The sequence below is a fragment of the Harpia harpyja genome, chromosome 21 (genome assembly GCF_026419915.1).
Source record: "Harpia harpyja isolate bHarHar1 chromosome 21, bHarHar1 primary haplotype, whole genome shotgun sequence".
Taxonomy (NCBI): Eukaryota; Metazoa; Chordata; class Aves; order Accipitriformes; family Accipitridae; genus Harpia; species Harpia harpyja.
The window spans coordinates 4,632,810-4,649,650 of NC_068960.1; the positions used below are offsets into that span (position 1 = coordinate 4,632,810).

The 16,841-nt window shown below is 52.3% G+C and overlaps 1 protein-coding gene across 9 annotated transcripts in view; it reads left to right on the forward strand.

Annotated features, from left to right (window-relative positions):
- Nucleotides 1-16,841, forward strand: part of TNRC18 (trinucleotide repeat containing 18) — a 57,254-nt gene that overhangs the window by 20,851 nt on the left and 19,562 nt on the right. For 4 of the 9 annotated variants that reach the window (XM_052772297.1, XM_052772303.1, XM_052772300.1 and 1 more), the window contains exons 4-15: nucleotides 2,380-2,482; nucleotides 2,908-3,113; nucleotides 3,326-3,472; nucleotides 3,976-4,160; nucleotides 4,942-5,365; nucleotides 5,868-6,815; nucleotides 7,427-7,602; nucleotides 8,346-8,482; nucleotides 8,935-9,063; nucleotides 10,962-11,136; nucleotides 12,210-12,576; nucleotides 15,242-15,517. In XM_052772297.1, the coding sequence (XP_052628257.1) occupies nucleotides 2,380-2,482; nucleotides 2,908-3,113; nucleotides 3,326-3,472; nucleotides 3,976-4,160; nucleotides 4,942-5,365; nucleotides 5,868-6,815; nucleotides 7,427-7,602; nucleotides 8,346-8,482; nucleotides 8,935-9,063; nucleotides 10,962-11,136; nucleotides 12,210-12,576; nucleotides 15,242-15,517 (3,273 nt within the window). The remainder of the gene's footprint in view (nucleotides 1-2,379; nucleotides 2,483-2,907; nucleotides 3,114-3,325; nucleotides 3,473-3,975; nucleotides 4,161-4,941; nucleotides 5,366-5,867; nucleotides 6,816-7,426; nucleotides 7,603-8,345; nucleotides 8,483-8,934; nucleotides 9,064-10,961; nucleotides 11,137-12,209; nucleotides 12,577-15,241; nucleotides 15,518-16,841) is intronic. The other 5 variants (XM_052772301.1, XM_052772302.1, XM_052772305.1 and 2 more) reach the window with 3 other exon arrangements.

A 16,841-nucleotide genomic window follows, 5' to 3' on the forward strand; every position in this document is an offset into this window, starting at 1 on the left:
TGCCAGGAGATATTCGTCTAATAACATTAGCTTGCTTGCACTGAGTGGACGGTGCTTGAATGTTTAGACCTTTTAAGAAGGAGAAAGCAGGCTTTAGTTGGCTAATCTGTAGTATTTGGCAAGTAAAATGCAAGTATTTAGTGCTGGGCATGGGTTGTCAAGGAAACGGACCTAAGCCTTTCCTCCATGCATAACTGATTGAATTTTTCTATGCGGTCTGTGCGTCATGTTCATATATATAGACAAAATGATCATTCACTGTCCGGACAATCATTGGTCTGTACAGAAAAGTGACCGTCCTGTTGGCAGGGTGGGGGCTAGGAGGGAATTAGAGGAATAAGAAAGTGTGTGTGTTTGGATGGAGGATGAGAAAAAGATGATAAACCCATCTATAAATAACAGAGTGCAAGTAATGTGGATGGGAGAGGGAGGAGCAGAGATAAAATAACAAAATAATGTGTTTCTAATAAAAGGCTGGGGGCGGGTGTCAACTCACCTTGTGCCAAGGAGTGGAGGGAGGCTGCGAGTTAACCAAGGGCTTGCTCCATATTGCTGACACCGAACAGGCAGTTGGGCATCGATTGGGGAAAAGAAATAGGAAAAGGGGCTTCAAGGGGGGAAAACCTGGGCTAGGAGGTGGAAGGGGATTTGTGTGCAAGTGGGGATGCTGGCAGAGAGGCAGGGAGGGATGCTGGGGCTCCAGAGGGATTCACGAGCCCCTGTGCCTCATGCCGTGGAGGCTGGGTAGTAAAACTGAGCGACGGAGACTGCATGGGGCATCGTTCAGTGAGGCAAGGAGGGGCTGGTTGGGGACAGCCACTGCACGCAGTGTCCTGGCAGGGTGCAAGGGCAATGTGGTGACCTTGGAAAGTCCTTCGGGAGGGAGAGGTGTGTGCCTGGTTTTAAAGCATCTTTGCTTTCTGCCTGAAGCCCATGGAAGCAGCCGTGGGGAGAGGAGCTGGGAGAGATGTTGTCTTGTTCCTGGATTCCTTCTGACAGTAAAAGCTGAGGGAATTGGAGACTTGACAGCAAAAAACCCATGGGCTGTCCAGGTTTGTGGAAATACACAGCGGAGCCCTCCTTGAAAAGACTGCCTGTCAGCAGAATAGACTTGATGTTCAGAAATGTTTTCCCGTGTGCCAAACCTTATCCAGACAGGAGAGCGAGGACCCTGGAAAGGGCTGCCAGGGAGCCAGGGTGCAGCAGTGCAAGGCTGTGCTGCACCGCTGAGCCCTGCGGGGTGCAGAGCATCGCTCAGGCGGGGGATGTTCTGGCAGGGAGCACCGGGAGCAGGGGGGAAGCAAACACCTTCCTCCTGGCCCCGTTAGACTGGCTGGCTGCTCACTGAAAGCAGGGCTGGGATTTAGGAGTGTGTGGTATCACCAAAGCATAATACAGAGAGGGGCAACAGGGAATTGTGGAAAAAATGCATGTGCAAGAAAGAAGCTAGGGAAAAAAAAGGGGAAGAGCAAGCCTAAAATCAGGCAGCTGGGGTGAAGACCTTGGGTAACATAAGAGAAGGGTGGTCCCACTACCTGGTCCTGGCAGGGCCAAGCGACGCACTGCTTTTTGCTCCTGTGAAGGTGCTTCCTAACTTCTTGCAGATGCAGCTGCTACCATGCCAGGCTGTATTTGCCAGAGCTGTTCTGATTCTGGACAAGCTATTTCTCCAGCCAAACATCCAGCCCCCCTTTTTGGACTCTTACCCTCATCTGCCATATGTGTCCCTGCCTTGCCAGACCCTTTCTTGTTGCATGGCTCGGGGAGGATGCAGATTCCTGTTAATGGGTTGAATTGCAGAGCAGAACACACTGGTTTTGTGAGGGTCCGTAGTGTTGGTTCTGCCTGTTGCAGAAGGACAGGGATTCGGAGCATACTCTGTGCTCCCATGCTGGTTTACAGGAGCAGAAGATGCTTCAGAAGGTGCAGAGATAAAATCCCCTCCCCCCCGTGAGATGTGCTAAGCAGGACTGTGTGGTTTGATGCAGGGATTTATCTGGGCCTCGTCTCCTTCTGAGATGGGAAATCTTCCACTGTCCTTCAGCGAAAACGGTCCCCTTGGTCCTGTTGCTCTCAGGCTGGTGGCTGTCCTGTCCTGGGAGACTGGCCTGGCCTGGCGAGTGGGTCCGTTGATGGCTTGGAGACGCAAACCTCAAACCACATGCACCTCGCTGCTATCAGGAGCCACCTTAGTGAGAATATCCTGATCACATAGATAGCCTTGCCCAGTCCTTTAGGACTTGAACCTGATGTAGTCTTGGGGACAGTGGCATTTGGGTGTGCTGGCTCCCAGGGTACTGCCTCTCCATGCCCAGAGGAGCGGGGACAGCTTTCCCCAGACTGTTCCTTGTGTCTGATGGTGCTGGGTTCTCTCTTAAGGGCATGGACGCTCAGAAGATGACTGTGGGGATGAGAGGAGCCGCCACCGGGACAGCCACCTCCTGGCAGGGCGCTTGGAGCGGGATCAGGAGAAGCTGCTCAGGTGAGGGTTGAAGGGAGATGGGGTCTCTTGCTACAGTGCCACATGCCGTGCTTGGGGACAGCCTGTCCGGAGAGGGGACAGGGTGCATCCATTCTGGCGAGGCCGCTGGCACTAGCCTTGCTGGTGCTGAGAGTAGTGCTAAGTGAGGTACCATGGGGTTATAGGCAGATCCTAAATACGCAGCAGAGCAATCCTAATAGACTGCTGCAAATCCATGCCTGCTCCAAAGGGATGGAGACGTGGGATGTTTTATTGTGGACGTGATGTTAACCACCTCCATCACAGCTCTCCTTGGGTGTCTGTCCCTGGTTTGCAAACACGCTTGTTCTGCAGACTGATCCATACCCCTGGGCTCCTCCAGCCACACAGTAACCTGCAGCACTTGGGCACTCTCTCACTCTCTCTCTTGCCTCCTCCATCACCAGAGAGAGCAAGGAGCTGGCAGATTTTGCCCGGATACACCCCTCCGGCTGTGCCACGAACGGTTTGAACTCCAACCTCATGGTGACGGGAGGCCCAGCCTTGACAGGCTCCGGGCGCTGGTCTGCAGACCCGGCTTCGCACTTGGCAGCCCACCCCTGGCTCCCCAGGACGGGGAGCCCCTCCATGTGGCTGGCCGGCCATCCCTACGGTGAGTGCTCTGGGAGGGAGCGATGTGTCCATGGGGTGTTCACACCGATGCAGTTCAGAGAGAGGTGTTGCTAAGTGCCCGGTGAAGCTGCTGTCTTATCACGGGGGAAAGGGAAGAAGGTATTTTTGAGCAATCAAATGGTAGATGACTTCTCGCATGGGTAGGAGCTGCCTGCATCCCCTGAGTTGTGACTGTGGTGTTTCTTCTTCCAGGACTTGGTCACCCTTCCCTGCACCAGGGCATGACTCCAGGCTTCCCCCCTGCCATGGGGGGAGCTCTCCCTTCTGCCTACCAGTTTGCCAGAGACCCACAGTCGGGACAGCTTGTTGTGATCCCCAGCGAGCACTTGCCACACTTCGGTAAGGATGTGAGCGCGTCCCTGAGGACCGTGCTGTGACAGCTGTGGAGGAAACAGGCTTTGGAGAGGGCTAGATAGGACCATGGGGACCAGCAGCCGCAGCTCTAGGTTGGGCATGAGCTGGCCTCTTGTTAGGTGTGTTTCGGAGGTGGAAATCTGTAATCTTCAGCAGTGGCTCTTCGTCATCTGCAGGACCCCATAGAGTTTGAGTCCTTGGTTAGGAGAATCTACTCATGGGCTCAGCCAGGGAACGTCAAACCAAGGGTGCCTGGAGAGCAAAGCGAGTCAGACGGCGCCAGGACCCATGGGGTGGTGGGAGTGGGACTGCCGTGGGGAAGTCAGCATGCTTTCCCCTCTGCATTTCTGGTTGCGTTTCTGCATAGCCCAGTGTTTGGCATCCCTCACGCCCTGGGACTGTGGTAGAAACTTGTCCTGAGCAATCCTGAATCCTCTAGTCATCCCCATCCTCCTGCCTCCCTGACTGCATCTCTGCTCATTCCCCAGCGGAGCTGATGGACCGGGCACCTCCACTGTGGCCCGCCATGTACCCCCCGACCAGGAGCTCCCTCCAGCACGCTCACCAGCTCCAGCTCCTCTCTCATCAGCAGCTGCTGCGGCAGCACGAGCTGTACATCCTGCAGCAGCAAGCGGCCCACGCCATGGAGCTACAGAGGAGTGCCCAGCTCGTGGTACGTGTTCAAGAGCTTCTTGCTTGGGTGTGAAATGAGCCTGAAGTTGGAGTGTCTGAGGGGAAAAAGCAGCTGTGCCTGTGTTGCAAGTGTGTCTCAAGGGTACGGATGCATTGAGTGATCCTGCCCTGGTCCCTGGGATATGAGGTGTTCAGTGCATCCTGCACAGTTAGGGTGGGTTTTGGAGGGGTTTGGTGTAGAGCCATTGAGCAGTGCTGTCAGGAGGGCTGCCCAGCAGCAGCGCGGCCTTGACTCCTTCCCTAGGGATGTCTCTGTTTAGTTGAGTGGTTTCATCCCTGGTCACCTCCAAACAAACCTCCTGAGCGGCTCCGAGAAGCAGCTGCAATACTGACAGCAATCACACTGGGTCCTGGAGCCAGCTCCCATTCACCAAATGATTTTGGAAGTTGTGAGCTTTCGTTTGGGTGTTTTACACCCATTTAATTTTTGTAGCGGTCATCAGGTTTTCAGCCTTCATTTTACATGTGTGCTTGCTAGGCTGGAGGCTTAGAAGTAGAAGTGGTTTGCTTGGGTTGCAAGTGAAAGCTGAGACACCCTTCACATGGCTCCCAGAGCTGGGAAATTGTAAAGAAAGCTATGCCACATCAGTGTCACCCTCCATCAGGTTGGTCTTAAAATGGTGCTGCACTGGGGAACGTGTGTTTTATTCCAGTGCATATTTGATAAGACCATGTTTTGGTCTTGCTTGGTGGTAGGTCTGTGCCGCTTTCCAGGAGCAGGTAGAGATGCCTTGCTGAGTTTCTCTCTGTTCTTGTCGCAGGAGAGGTTGAAGGCGAATGAGCAGCGTGCGGATATGGAAGAGAAGGTGACGAAGCGGAGCCTGGACAGTGCCAAATCAGGCCTTTCCTCCTCTGCCCCGGGACTGGTGCACCGAAAACCACCCGTGCTGTCTCCCAGCGCCTCCACGTCCTACAGCAAGGCTGTGAGTCCACCTCCCCTCTCTCCCAGGGCCTCACCCGTGTCTGTGCTCAAAGCTGAGGTGATCCAAAAGATGGAGGAGCCACCTTCGCAGCCAGCCTACTCCTACCCCGCCACCCCCAGCTCCCATCCTTCCAGCCCGCCCCCCGCCTCTCCACCCCCTGCCCCTGCCATCCCTCCAAAGGAAGAGGCACCCGAGACCGTGGAGAAGAAAGACCTGGAGCTGGAAAAAGAGGCTGCCGGTCCATATCAGGCCTTGTTCCCAGGTAAGAGAGCCCTGCTTTGGCAGAGTCCCGTTGTGTTTGTGCCTGCTTCCCTTTTTCTCCTCGGCTCTTTCCTGCTTCCATCCCTTCCCCTAGAGAAAACCATGTAGCTCCTCTACAAGGCAGGGGAGAGGCAAGGACCAGGGGTGGTGTGATAGACTGGGATTGATGCCGGGGTCGTAGGGGCACCTGGGGCTGTCTTCTTCCCTTGGGTTGAGCCTGGGTTGATTCCCCCAGGGCTGAAGTCTCAGTGGGGGAAGGATGCAAGAGGCAGATCTCTCTCCAGTTGCAGGAGAGTGCTGGGAAGGTGCAGAAGGGACCTCTGGGGTGCTGCTGCCTGTGGCACCTTGGCCAGGAGAGAGGTGCCCAAAGCAGCTACTGCTTGAGAACAGGAAGAGACGAGAGATGATGAAAGCAAAGGGAACCCGTCTCTATGCCTTAGTGAGAGAGAAGGTGCTTTGGAGACCCGGCCATTACACAGCCTGTCCCTTCTGATATCTTGCAGAGATCCCCCCGGGATATCCATTCCAGTCCCTGCCTCCCTCCTTTGGAAGACACTATCCCTACCTCCTCCAGCCCACCGCAGCATCTGATGCAGATGGCCTGGCTCCTGACGTCCCGCTGCCTGCTGAAGGCTCTGAGCACATGGAGCTTTCCCCAGAGGTCAAGCCCATCCACCTGTCTCCGTCCAAAATGCTAGAGCCCATCCAAGCAGCAGCAGAAGAGGAGTCCTTGGAAGAGAGGGTGAAATCAGAGGTGCAGATGGAGGAAAGCCAAGAAAGCATCTGTGAGCAGGACATGGGCACTCTGAACATCACCACCTCTGCAGCCGTCCCAGTGCAGAATGTGGACAATTGCAATCTCTTGCTGCATCAAGGTGAAGCCCTGGGTGCTATGGAGCAGGACCAGGAAGACCTCCAGAGCTGCCCACCTCCTTACCAGGTTGTGGCGTGCCCTGCAGAAGCAGAGGCTCAGGCAGAGACCGGGAGCGGAGCAGAAACCTGCTCCATGCACATGGACTATGACGGTTCGCTCGTGCACGCGGAGAACGAGCCGCCTGAGATGGACTTGACACCCCAGCGGGAGGAGGCCTCCGTAGCCATGGATCTGCAGAGTGCCGATGTGCCCCGGGGGAGGGAGTTTCCCAACCTGCCCCCTGAGGAGGGGGAGCAGGGGCCAGAGATCCCTTCCTACACGGAAGAGGCAATCTCTTGTCAAATCCCAGCTCTGGACATCAAGCCAGGCGACCCGCTGGCTGGGATGAACGCTTTGGTAGCTGCCACAGAAATGCCTCAGGCTTGTTCCTTGTTGACTACCACCAGTGTCACTCCATCCCAGATGAAGGTGGAGGTGTTACCTGACCAGGCCTTGGAGCACTCCTTCCTGCAAGGGATCACTTTGCTGAGTGAAATTGCAGAGATGGAGCTGGAGAAACGGAAGCAAGAAATGCAGAGTAAGTCATGAGTGCAGAGTCTGGCCAGCCTTGGGCTAGGTTGGGTTTCTCTGCATATGGTCTTCCTGCGAGCAGAAGAGCAGAGGCACAGGTGGGATCTCTTGCAACCTCAGCCAGGCAGCAAGCGGCTGGTACTTTCGATGGGGTTGGAGCAGGGTTTTGTTGCAGTAGGCTGAGCTACGTGTGGCTTTTGTACTGCTCTCCCCTTCCAAAGGCCCTCGCCATGTCTAGACAGTTTGTGGTATGTGTAGCGGAAACAGAGCCCCACTTGCCGAGAGCTGCCAGGGTAACACCCTTCTGGCAGGCACTGAGTCTACAGTCTGTTGGGGTTTGGCACAAGAGGCCCCAGTAGCTCCAGATGATGCTTTCCAAGAGTTTGGCAGGTCCTGAAAAGATCTCACCTTCCAGTAACTTCCTGAGGTGAGACGTGATGGGAACTGCCAGTTGTGCCATGGCTGGGTACAACAGATCTCAAGTGGGGGCCAAGGGTGGCTGGGAGGCTCCTTGGGAGCTGCCGTGGTCCAGGAAAGGACATAAGCCTCTCCTTGTGCCTGCTGGAGGAGCAATCTTGGAATGTGAACCTCTATAGCTTTTTTTTCTGTCCTTCCTAGCAGGTCCAGAGAGTTTCCCTGTCCGGCCAACACTGGAGAGTTTGCTGGCTGCCAGCACCCACATGCTCATGGAAGTACTTTCCACCCCCTTTATGGAAAGTCTGAAAACCATCCGGCTGCCTCGAGAACTGAATCCCAACAAAAAGTACAGCTGGATGCAGAAGAAAGATGAACCCGTAAGTAGCTCTTAGTGTGGCTGAGCCTGAAAAGCCACAGTGCATCCACTCACTGCAGCTTGCTCTTCCAGCCAGTTTGCCACCTGGCTTGTGCTGCCCTTCTGCATTGAAAAAGCGACTCGGCGCTTCCCTCACGTCACGTTTGTAGCTGCACAGGAGTCGATGTGGTGCGATTTACCTTCCTCCCTTGTTTGTGAATCAACACCATTGAATTCAGCAGGACCCTCGGCAGCCCTGGAAGGGGTGTTTGTAATACAAAGCCAGCAGGAACTTGTATGTTACTGCTTTGGCAGGAGGGGATAAAAATAGTGTCAGGAGGGTTCGTTCTTGTTTTTTTTCGTTGCTGACTCTTCCCCATGGGAGAGACTGACAAATTATTTTGTACCCAGCAAGTAAGTGTTCCAAGACAGGGAATATTTTGATCGGTCTTTTTAAATAAGGGAAAAGAGACTCCATTTGTGTATTTTATCCTGCAGGTTCTTTTCCAGGGTTGCTCTCCCTCAAAGCTGATACCATCCCATGCACAAGCCACAGAACATCTTCGTTCGGCTGGTTTTGCTTGGGTACTGCTCTAGGGCTGTGCTTGTTGTGGGCAAGGGTGCTCTGCTCCACTGTAAGCATGAAGGGCTTCCCTGCCAGGCTGCGGATCTCGGCCATTGCAAGGGCACCCCAGCGTGCACCAGTCTAGTTGAGGGCCTGGACGTGTCCTGACCTTTTTGCCCCCTCTTGCCTCCCCACCCTAGATGTACTCCATCAAATCGGCCATCGAGAACATGGACGCGATGGAGCTGGACTACAGGATGAGGCTGGCGGAGCTGCAGCGGCGGTACAAGGAGAAGCAGCGGGAGCTGGTGAAGCTGCAGCGCCGCAGGGACTCTGAGTAAGTCGCAGGCTGCTCACTCGGTCTTTTTTTTTCCAGCTGGGCACTTTCACTGCCTCTCGGTCCGGGAGAGAAAACAGCCCTCCATCCCTCCCTGTCTTCTCTCCTCTCCTCCTGGTACGGCCCGCCAGAGCTTTGCACAACACACTCCTAGATTATGTGACACGACAACCTGATCACTGGTGAATGCAGCTGGGAGACCGTATTAGAGACAACCTTGGCTTCAGCAGCTCAGTTTAGCAGTTTGGTGGCAGGCGAAGGTTCTGGGTTGGCTCCCGTTCTTGCTTGCTTTCTTTTAATTTTTTTCCCTTTTTCTTCTTTTTGGATTTATTTGCTTTATTTTTTTCCCTGTTTGTTTTGCTTTTTGGTTGCAAAATTTGATTTTGCTTTTTTTTTCTTTGCTTTTTTTTTTGTTGCCTTGGTTAACAGTGAAGCGTATGGTTTTTTTAAAGGGAAAAGCATGACGAGAAAAGTAGAAGCTTGGCGAGAAGAGGCCCTGGAAGGCCCAGGAAGAGGAAACTTGGATCAAGCGCTCTGTCACCCATTAAGGAGAGAGGGAAGAGTGACAGCAAGAGTGGAAAGTAAGGCTGGAATTTGGGGAAGACGGGAAAATGACAGGGTCGCTGCACCAGGGTCTTACTTGGGGAGAGCATCTTGGATGCAGCGGGGGCTTGCTGTGGCGTTGTGTTGGCAGGCCGGTCTCTGGCAGCAGTGGTGTTGTGGAAGCGTGTGCATTTAATGTGAGTGTGTCCTTACAGTGGGAATACGGTGCCAGCGTCCTCCCTCCCCGCTGGTAGAGCACGTGTCTGTGGTGCTGGGTGCAAGTAGGACAGGCTGAGTTGAGCAGCAGTGAGATGATATGGAGCAGATGGCTGGGCAGGGACCTGTAGGTGAGCTCTTGGTGTTGGGGAGCGTGTCCTCGTGTGTTTTCAGGAGAGCGGACGGTGCAAGCGGGTGCCGTAGAGCTAATTGCAGGGATGTCGATGTAAAAAACTGCAAGGACAGGGCTCTTCCAGATTATCTACTTTGTAGGGCCTTTCTGCTGTGTTTCTGCTGTCTTCATCTCTGTTCCCTTAATCAGTGGGAGTTGGTTTCGCCTGACCTCTCTCTTTCAAGTGTCTGGATCATTCTCTCTTCTGCTTTTTTCTCTTTTGCAAGTCCAGCTGCTCTTGTTTGGACGCCTGGATCTCGCCACTGTTGGCCATCTAACCATCCATAGATGGCCACGTCTCTGCAATGGGAAGGCACTTCCAAGCTGCCTTCCTGCGTGCTATGTATTTTTGCAAATATCCTTTCAAGACTACAAATTAGATTCAGGTGCCCAGCTCCCACTGACCATGCGCTTCTGAAAATCTGTCCTCTTGGTGGCTCTGTGTTTTGCTTTTCGTGTTTGGGTGGCTGGACAGGCTGGAGGCATCCAGAGGTGGCTGGAGTTGTGCATGTGTGCGTGCGTGATCGTGCTGCGTATGCATGTCCCCGCATCACAGGAATGCTTGAGCAGCCTGGCGTGGGAGACGGAGATGCACCCTCAGCCAATGTCCAGGGCCTGAGGTGTTGGTTTAGCTGTCTGCGGAGGTCAGCAGAGAGGACGGAGGGGAGGGGAAACGCCTGGAAGCTGAGGAGGCTGCCCTGTGTCAGTGGCTTTGTGGTGATGGTATGACCTGGGCCAGCAGGCTGAGCGTGAAGGAGGCGGCGTATGAGAGCTTTTAGTGGAGGCTTGGTACAGCTCTTGAGGTGTCGACTGATCATCCATCAAGTAGTTACTGGAGACAGCTGGGGAGCAGTGAAAGTTGTGCTTATAGTCTCACCTACTTTATTTTTTGGTTTTTTTAATGATTTATTTACCCTCTCCTTTCCCCCCAAATCCCAAAGCGAGACCAAAGACGTAGATCGCAAATGCCTCTTGCAGAGGGGCCAGGCTTGTAAAGCAGATTGCCTGTCCTTTGAGCAAGCCGGTCCCTGCGGTGCCCTTGTCCCTCCATGTCACCTTGCGTGGCAGTTCCTTTCCAGCTCCTTGCTCATAGCCGAGCAACCAGAGCAAGTGTGTGGGCAGTGAGGCATTTCCCTGGGCCTTGGGAATCTTTCTCTGCACCTACAGAGTCCATGAAAGTAGAGGTGGGAAGAGACTTACAGGGCCAGCTCAGCTGCCTATCCTTCCCTCTGCTACTCTGTACCAAATCAGGCACTTTTCAGTGGCTGTTACTCAAGACACCAAATACTTCATTTCAGAGACCATCTTGCGGGTCTCTGATTTCAGGCACTCTCATCAGTGCTGGTGGCCAAGAGTGTGCAAGAAGGGCTCCTTGGCTCTCCTGTTTGGTGGAAAACCTTGTCCAAACTGCTGTCACTTCACAGTGGACTTGGCTCCTGCTGAGGATCCCCACTGTCCTAGGAGGCATTTAACTTCACTTTTGAGCTTGGTGGGGATCACAGGGAGGAAAGCCCCCCCACCTTGACCCATCCTGTACTTGGCTTGCAGACTGAGCAAGTCCTTGCTGCTCTCCGAAGACTCTGAGACTGGCGAGGGCATGAAGAAGAGGCACAAAGGGGCCCTCCCGGAGGAGGACGAGGATGTGGAGAGCGGCAGTGGCAAGATGAAAGGGAGGAACCAGAGCTGGGAAGAGCATGATGTGGCTCCCAGCTTCTCAAATGAGGTCAGTGCCCTCATGGGGAATATAGAGCCACAGGCCAAAAGCAGATCTCTTTCCTGTTTTGCTAGTGTTAGCTTGCAGTGGATAACTCCTCCTGATCTTAGAACGTCTGTTCTCAGTTCACGTGGGTTTAGAAGCTCTCCATGAGAGGACTGTGCAGCGGAGGGGTGTTTGCAAAGGCTAACATTGGCTTATGGAGGTTGGACCTCTTTGGTAGGCAGCAGAGAGGCAAGCGCCTTCAAGCCAGCCAGAGCATCGCAGTGTTGCACTAGCTCTGAATCCAGAGCAGTGCTTGTCTTACCCCTTTGCCTGTCGAGATAGTGGAGGGGAATGGACTTCCTGAAACGAGGGAGCAAAGGGAGCACAACCTTGCTATTTTAAATGCAGGGTTTTCTTCTGCTCCTGTTGAGGCAATGAGATATTTACTGGAGCTTTAAGCTTCTGATGAAATCCAAAATGCATACAGGCGAAGTACTGAGTTACAGCTGCTGTTATCTAGCTGTAGCACATGTAAAGTATATTTACTTTTTTCAAGAAGCAAGAAAATACTGAAGAGGATGTAACAGCGCTGGCTGTAATGCAGTGGTGCTGATGCTCTTGCTCAGAGGTATTTGGGTCTTTTTGGCATCCCAGCCTCTGGAGCTGGTTGATTATGTGGAAATCCATATTTATTTGGCTGGGGTTTTGGGTAAAGAAGATTTTTAATCCTCGTGATATGGAGAAAAGCTTGTAAAACCAACCCAAACATATCCTAAAAACCAGGAGGTGTTGAGAAAAAAGAACTCCAAAACATGTTGTTCTGTGAACATACTTCTTTTGGAAGAAAATTCAATTTCTCTAAGTTAATCTTGCAATTTTGTAGTGCTTGATAACGGTAAAGCTGTGCTGTTTGCTGACATCTTCCTCTTCTTCCTCCTTAGCACCATGGTGGGTTATGGCAACTGGGGCTTAAGACCATCATTTTGAGGCCTTATTAACTAGCGTGCATGAGAGACTGTTATGAGGGCTAGTAAAATCCCTCAGGCCTGTCATGATATCTGCTCTGTATTCACCTGTGTCTCTTCCTTTCACCTCAGCAGTTAAAGCTCAAAAAGAAGAAGGTGCCATCGGATCAGGAGCAGCTGGCCAGCAAGCTTGACAAGGCCCTGTCGCTCACCAAACAAGACAAGCTCAAATCCCCCTTCAAGTTTGCTGACAGCTCTGGGGGAAAGCCGAAAACTAGTGGAGGTGGCAGCAGGTACCTCCCACCCCACGAGGCTCTGCCGAGCAAGGAGGAGAAGAAGAGCCTGGCCAAGAACCTGGGCCTGTCACTGAAAACCACCAAGGAAGGTAAAAACAAAGTGGCTGCCAAAATGAAGAAGATGGAGGTGGGGTTAAAAGTCAAAAATCAGCTCAAGGTTTCCCATTCACCAGCAATATCTGAAGTTAGCAGCTACTCCTATAGTAAGTAACCCCTCATTTATCTCTTCTTACAGCGTACTCTTTTGTGGGGGCTTGCGGTGGGCGTTTCTGGCCTCTTGGAAGGGGTCTTGGAGATGGGTCTGGTTTTGCTCAGGAGTGAAAGGTGACCTCCTCCCTGGCTAATCAACGCTGCTGCATCTTTGGGGTCAGCATGCATTGTCCGCCCAACTTGCTGTCCAAGAGGTGGCCAATATCAGCGTGTCTCTTCCTGGCCTGTGTTGTACTGATGGTCAACAGGGAAAAATGCTTTAAAAAAGAAGTTGACCTACATTCTTGCTTTCGGTGGGAGTAGACACTCTCCTTCTACCTGTCAGATGAGTACTCATAGCCTCTGCTCCAGGAGGTGGTTAACGGTTCACTTCTGAAGTCTTGTTGAGTTGGGTGGGATTGGCTTTAGGATTATGTCATGGAGTCAGTTGGAGAAGGCAAAGTTTGCCAGGGGGCTCTGATGTTCTTGAGCATCCTCCTGCCCTTCAATGTCGTGGCTTGGTTCCTGGCTGACTGTGCTCAGCCTTCCCATCTGTCTCATCAGTGTTTGTCTCCACCCCAGCATCCTGTGTACGGATTGCTATTTCTGAACCCAAAGTGCACCTGAGGCAAAGGTTCCTGCAACTGAGCAGACCTAGGGACCCCAGTTACAGAAGGAAAAATCTGAATTGCAGATAGTGTTGGGAAGACAGTAGAACCAGAGGCAGAAGAGTCTTTAATGGTTCAGGCAGACAGTGGGGCAGAGAGCATGTGAGGGACTTGGAGTTTATGGTCTGAGGCCTGGTTGTGTAATTGTCTTAGCTCACTTGCGTACACATCTTTTCCTTTGCTTGCAGCTATTTAAGTCCCATGTTAAAACCCTTATGGGGTGTTTGTATGCATAACAAATATATCTCTCAGTGCAACACTGGTTTCGAAATTTCACTAATGAGGAAGATGATGAGCTAGTGATTCTCCAACGGAACAAATGTTTGGCATGAAATTAGCCATTTACGTGGCAAAATAGGAGCCATTGTGTCCAGTGGACTTGAACACAGCCTTTGGCTGATCGTGCTGTACGCACCACCCAACAGTTCTGTTCTTGAATGTGCTTCACTCCCATGGACAGACACATGGCTCCTAAGCTGGGAGCTCTGGAGCTAATGGGGAGAGGAGGCATGGGCTGTTGCTGGAGCTAAAAGCCTTGGCTCGTGGCAGAGGGAGCTTTTGCTGTGCCCTTGCACTTGGTACTGGGATTTCATGAACAAAAACTCTCTCCCGGACCTAATGGAGCTTCTGTCTAAGCCCTCCCCTCTCCAGCAAGTCTCCTGGTGTAGGAGTGTGCCCCTTCGCTACACAAATCTCAGCTCAGGAGGATTTTTGTCACTGAGGAACCGACTCTGAAATGGCTCAGCTTTGTTGTGTGGTTTTTCAACTGTGTGCAGGTTCAAGGAAAGGGCTTTAGCCTGTCATTTGGTCACTCAGGCGTGATGGATTTGGGGAGGCAGGTCGAGCATATGGCAGCACCTCCCATGACTGGTGGGCTGCTCTTGTGGAGGAGGAGAAGTGGGACTGGCGCCAAGTCCTTCTGCCTCCTAACCTCATGATTTTCTAGCTGGAGTCCTGAAAACCTTGGGCATAGATCCAAAGGGCGAGCTGAGCATCCAATTCCCACAGATTTTAACAGAAGTCAGATGCCCAAAATCATTTGCATATTTGGGCTTTGGGCCTCCTAAACTTGCTATCCCTCGTTTCTTCCTCTCCGCAACCAATGCAATGGAGGTGGGGAGCGATGCCTGACCTGGGCTGACGCTGGAGAGCATCTGCTGCTGCTCACAGGCTGGAACGGTCCCCGCCGCAATGTCTGTAACGTTGTGGAGCCGATGGTGCGTTCGCAAGCGGGGAGGTGACAATTTATACCCACTTTTATTGCATCCAGGGGTACTGTACGCTTTTTGTTCCACTCATCAGATGCCAGAGGGGACCGCTGGATAACTTCTCACCGCCCACGGGGCTTGGCAGCTTTGTAAAGCTGTGGTTCATGGACCGAGGAGCGGCTTGGTCCCTGCTCCGTTTCGGCGTACTTTATATTGCACACCGCAGAGTGTCTGCGGTGGCGTGTTCAGAGTTAGACATTTGGAGTAGACGCGTTGCCCGTTTGGCAGCTGGGCTCGCTCCGGCTGCCCATGTTGAAAACCCTCTGGGAGAGTTGGTTCATGTAGAAAAGTAGATTTAGGTCAGAGTGTTGAACATTACCATGGTTAAGACTAATTCAGATCGATGGCCCGGTTGTTGGCGTTGCTGTGCGGTGGACATCTTCATAGCGGAAATTTCTACCTCAGTTTTCTGCTCCTGAGCTAAAAATACTCCTTGGATCTTGTCTTCAGGGAGGACAGGAGTCATTTGGCCTAGGTGGAGAGTGTCTATTTCTGACCGAAAGAAGGAAATACGTATTTCTGTGTTATTCAGCTCCCGCTTGCTGAGCCTGAGACTTAGGATGGAGGGACCTGGCAGGGGTGGAAAACGGTGGCACGCGGCCCCTCCTGCAGCCACTTTCCCCTCCTGGTCTACAGCCTCTTTACAAAGAAACGCACCAAAGCACCCCCCAAAAACCCCCACCCCGAAAACCCCAAACCCCCATTCTCCGATGTAACGCTCTTCCCACCCGCTTTGACCACAGATACGGACTCAGAGGAGGAGGGATCCCTGAGGGACGAGTGGCCGGCGCAGCCCCCGTCTGCCCCCAAGCCGCGGCCGCCCGGTCTCTACAGCGCGGCGGCCAGGAAGGGTGGCCGGGCGGCCGGTGGCCCCAAGGCGGCCCCCCGCAGCGCGGCGGCCGGGCGGCCACTGAAGCCAAAGGCGGTGGCGGGCCGGAAGCAGCCATTCTGCCTGCTGCTGCGGGAGGCCGAGGCGGGATCTTCCTTCAGCGACTCCTCGGAGGACTCGTTCGATCAAGGTTACTAGCTTATAGCAAACACAACCCCAAACGCACCCCTCTGCCATGTCTGTGTGGGAGCGGGCGGGGCGGGGGGCGAGGGCGAGCGAGGGGCCTAGCGGGCCGGGGTCAGCCATTTTGATGGTCGGAGCCAGGGCGGCCATCTTTGTTCTTGGCAGCGTAGCCTGCTTTATCAGCCCGACGTTTATTTTTTATCCTTTTTGTACCTGTATCATTGTGATATTATTACTGGCTGGCTCTTTTAGAGCTTTTATATCAACTGGGTTTTAGTGTCCACCTCTCCCTGCTTTCCTGTTCCCTTCCTCCCTTCAGTTTTTCCCTCACTTTCTTCCTTGCTGCCACCACCACCATTATATTATTATTATTATTATTATTACTATTATTATTATTTTATTTCTTATTATTTTATTTTGGCATGAGCCTTGTAGAGGTTTGGAAGGAGCTTTCTTTTTTTTTTTAAATTACATTCCTTTTTGTTTTTTCCTTTTTTCTTTTTCCTTTTTTTTTTTTTTTTAATACCGGGATACTGTTGTGTGGCCGTGTGACTTGATGTTTGTACTGCAATTTGGTATACCAAGCTTTATTAAACATATCGAGTTCATTTTTAACTAAACCTGTGTACCTTGTCTCTCTTGCTGTGTCTCTTATCAGGCGATTAGGTTGCCGCTTCACTTCATCCTGCTCTGCATCCCCCTCCTGCTCCCACTCCCCATGAGTAGAACTGGAATTAACCTAGTCTGGGGTACTCTCTATTATTCAAATATCCCTGCTGCCTTTGTCCAGATAAAGCCTAGGCCTTTACCCCCCCCAACCCCTTTAATTTAATTCTTATTTTGTTCACCCAGTTTTGTTTTTTTCTTTTTCAGTTTGTTTCCTCTGTTGATAGACTCTCTCGAGGCAGGCAGTTAAAATGTGGAGGCGCTTGGTCCTTGTTGCTGCTGCAGGAGGGTGCTGGGTGTAAGGTCCCCATTATTTAACAGCCAGAAGTTTATCTTTTTCACTTTTTAAAATGTATACGGCAAGTTTTTGCCTCTCTTTTTGGGTGGTAATTTTTTTCAGATGCCCAGACGTAACCCATGGTGTTCAAGGATATGGCAATTACTGCATTAAATTTGACTCTGCAGTTTCCCTCCCTCACCCTCACCCCAATTTTTTTCTTGCAGCTTTTTTTTGTCAGCCTGTCATTAGTACTTCAGTAGGAAAAGAGATTACTTGAGGCTTTTCCTCCAGAGACACAAGGGGTTTCTGTTTTAGAGCGCACTCATTAAATAATAATCATGGGGAAAGGTCATTTTAATGAGCCCTCAGCTCCCAAAAGAAAATA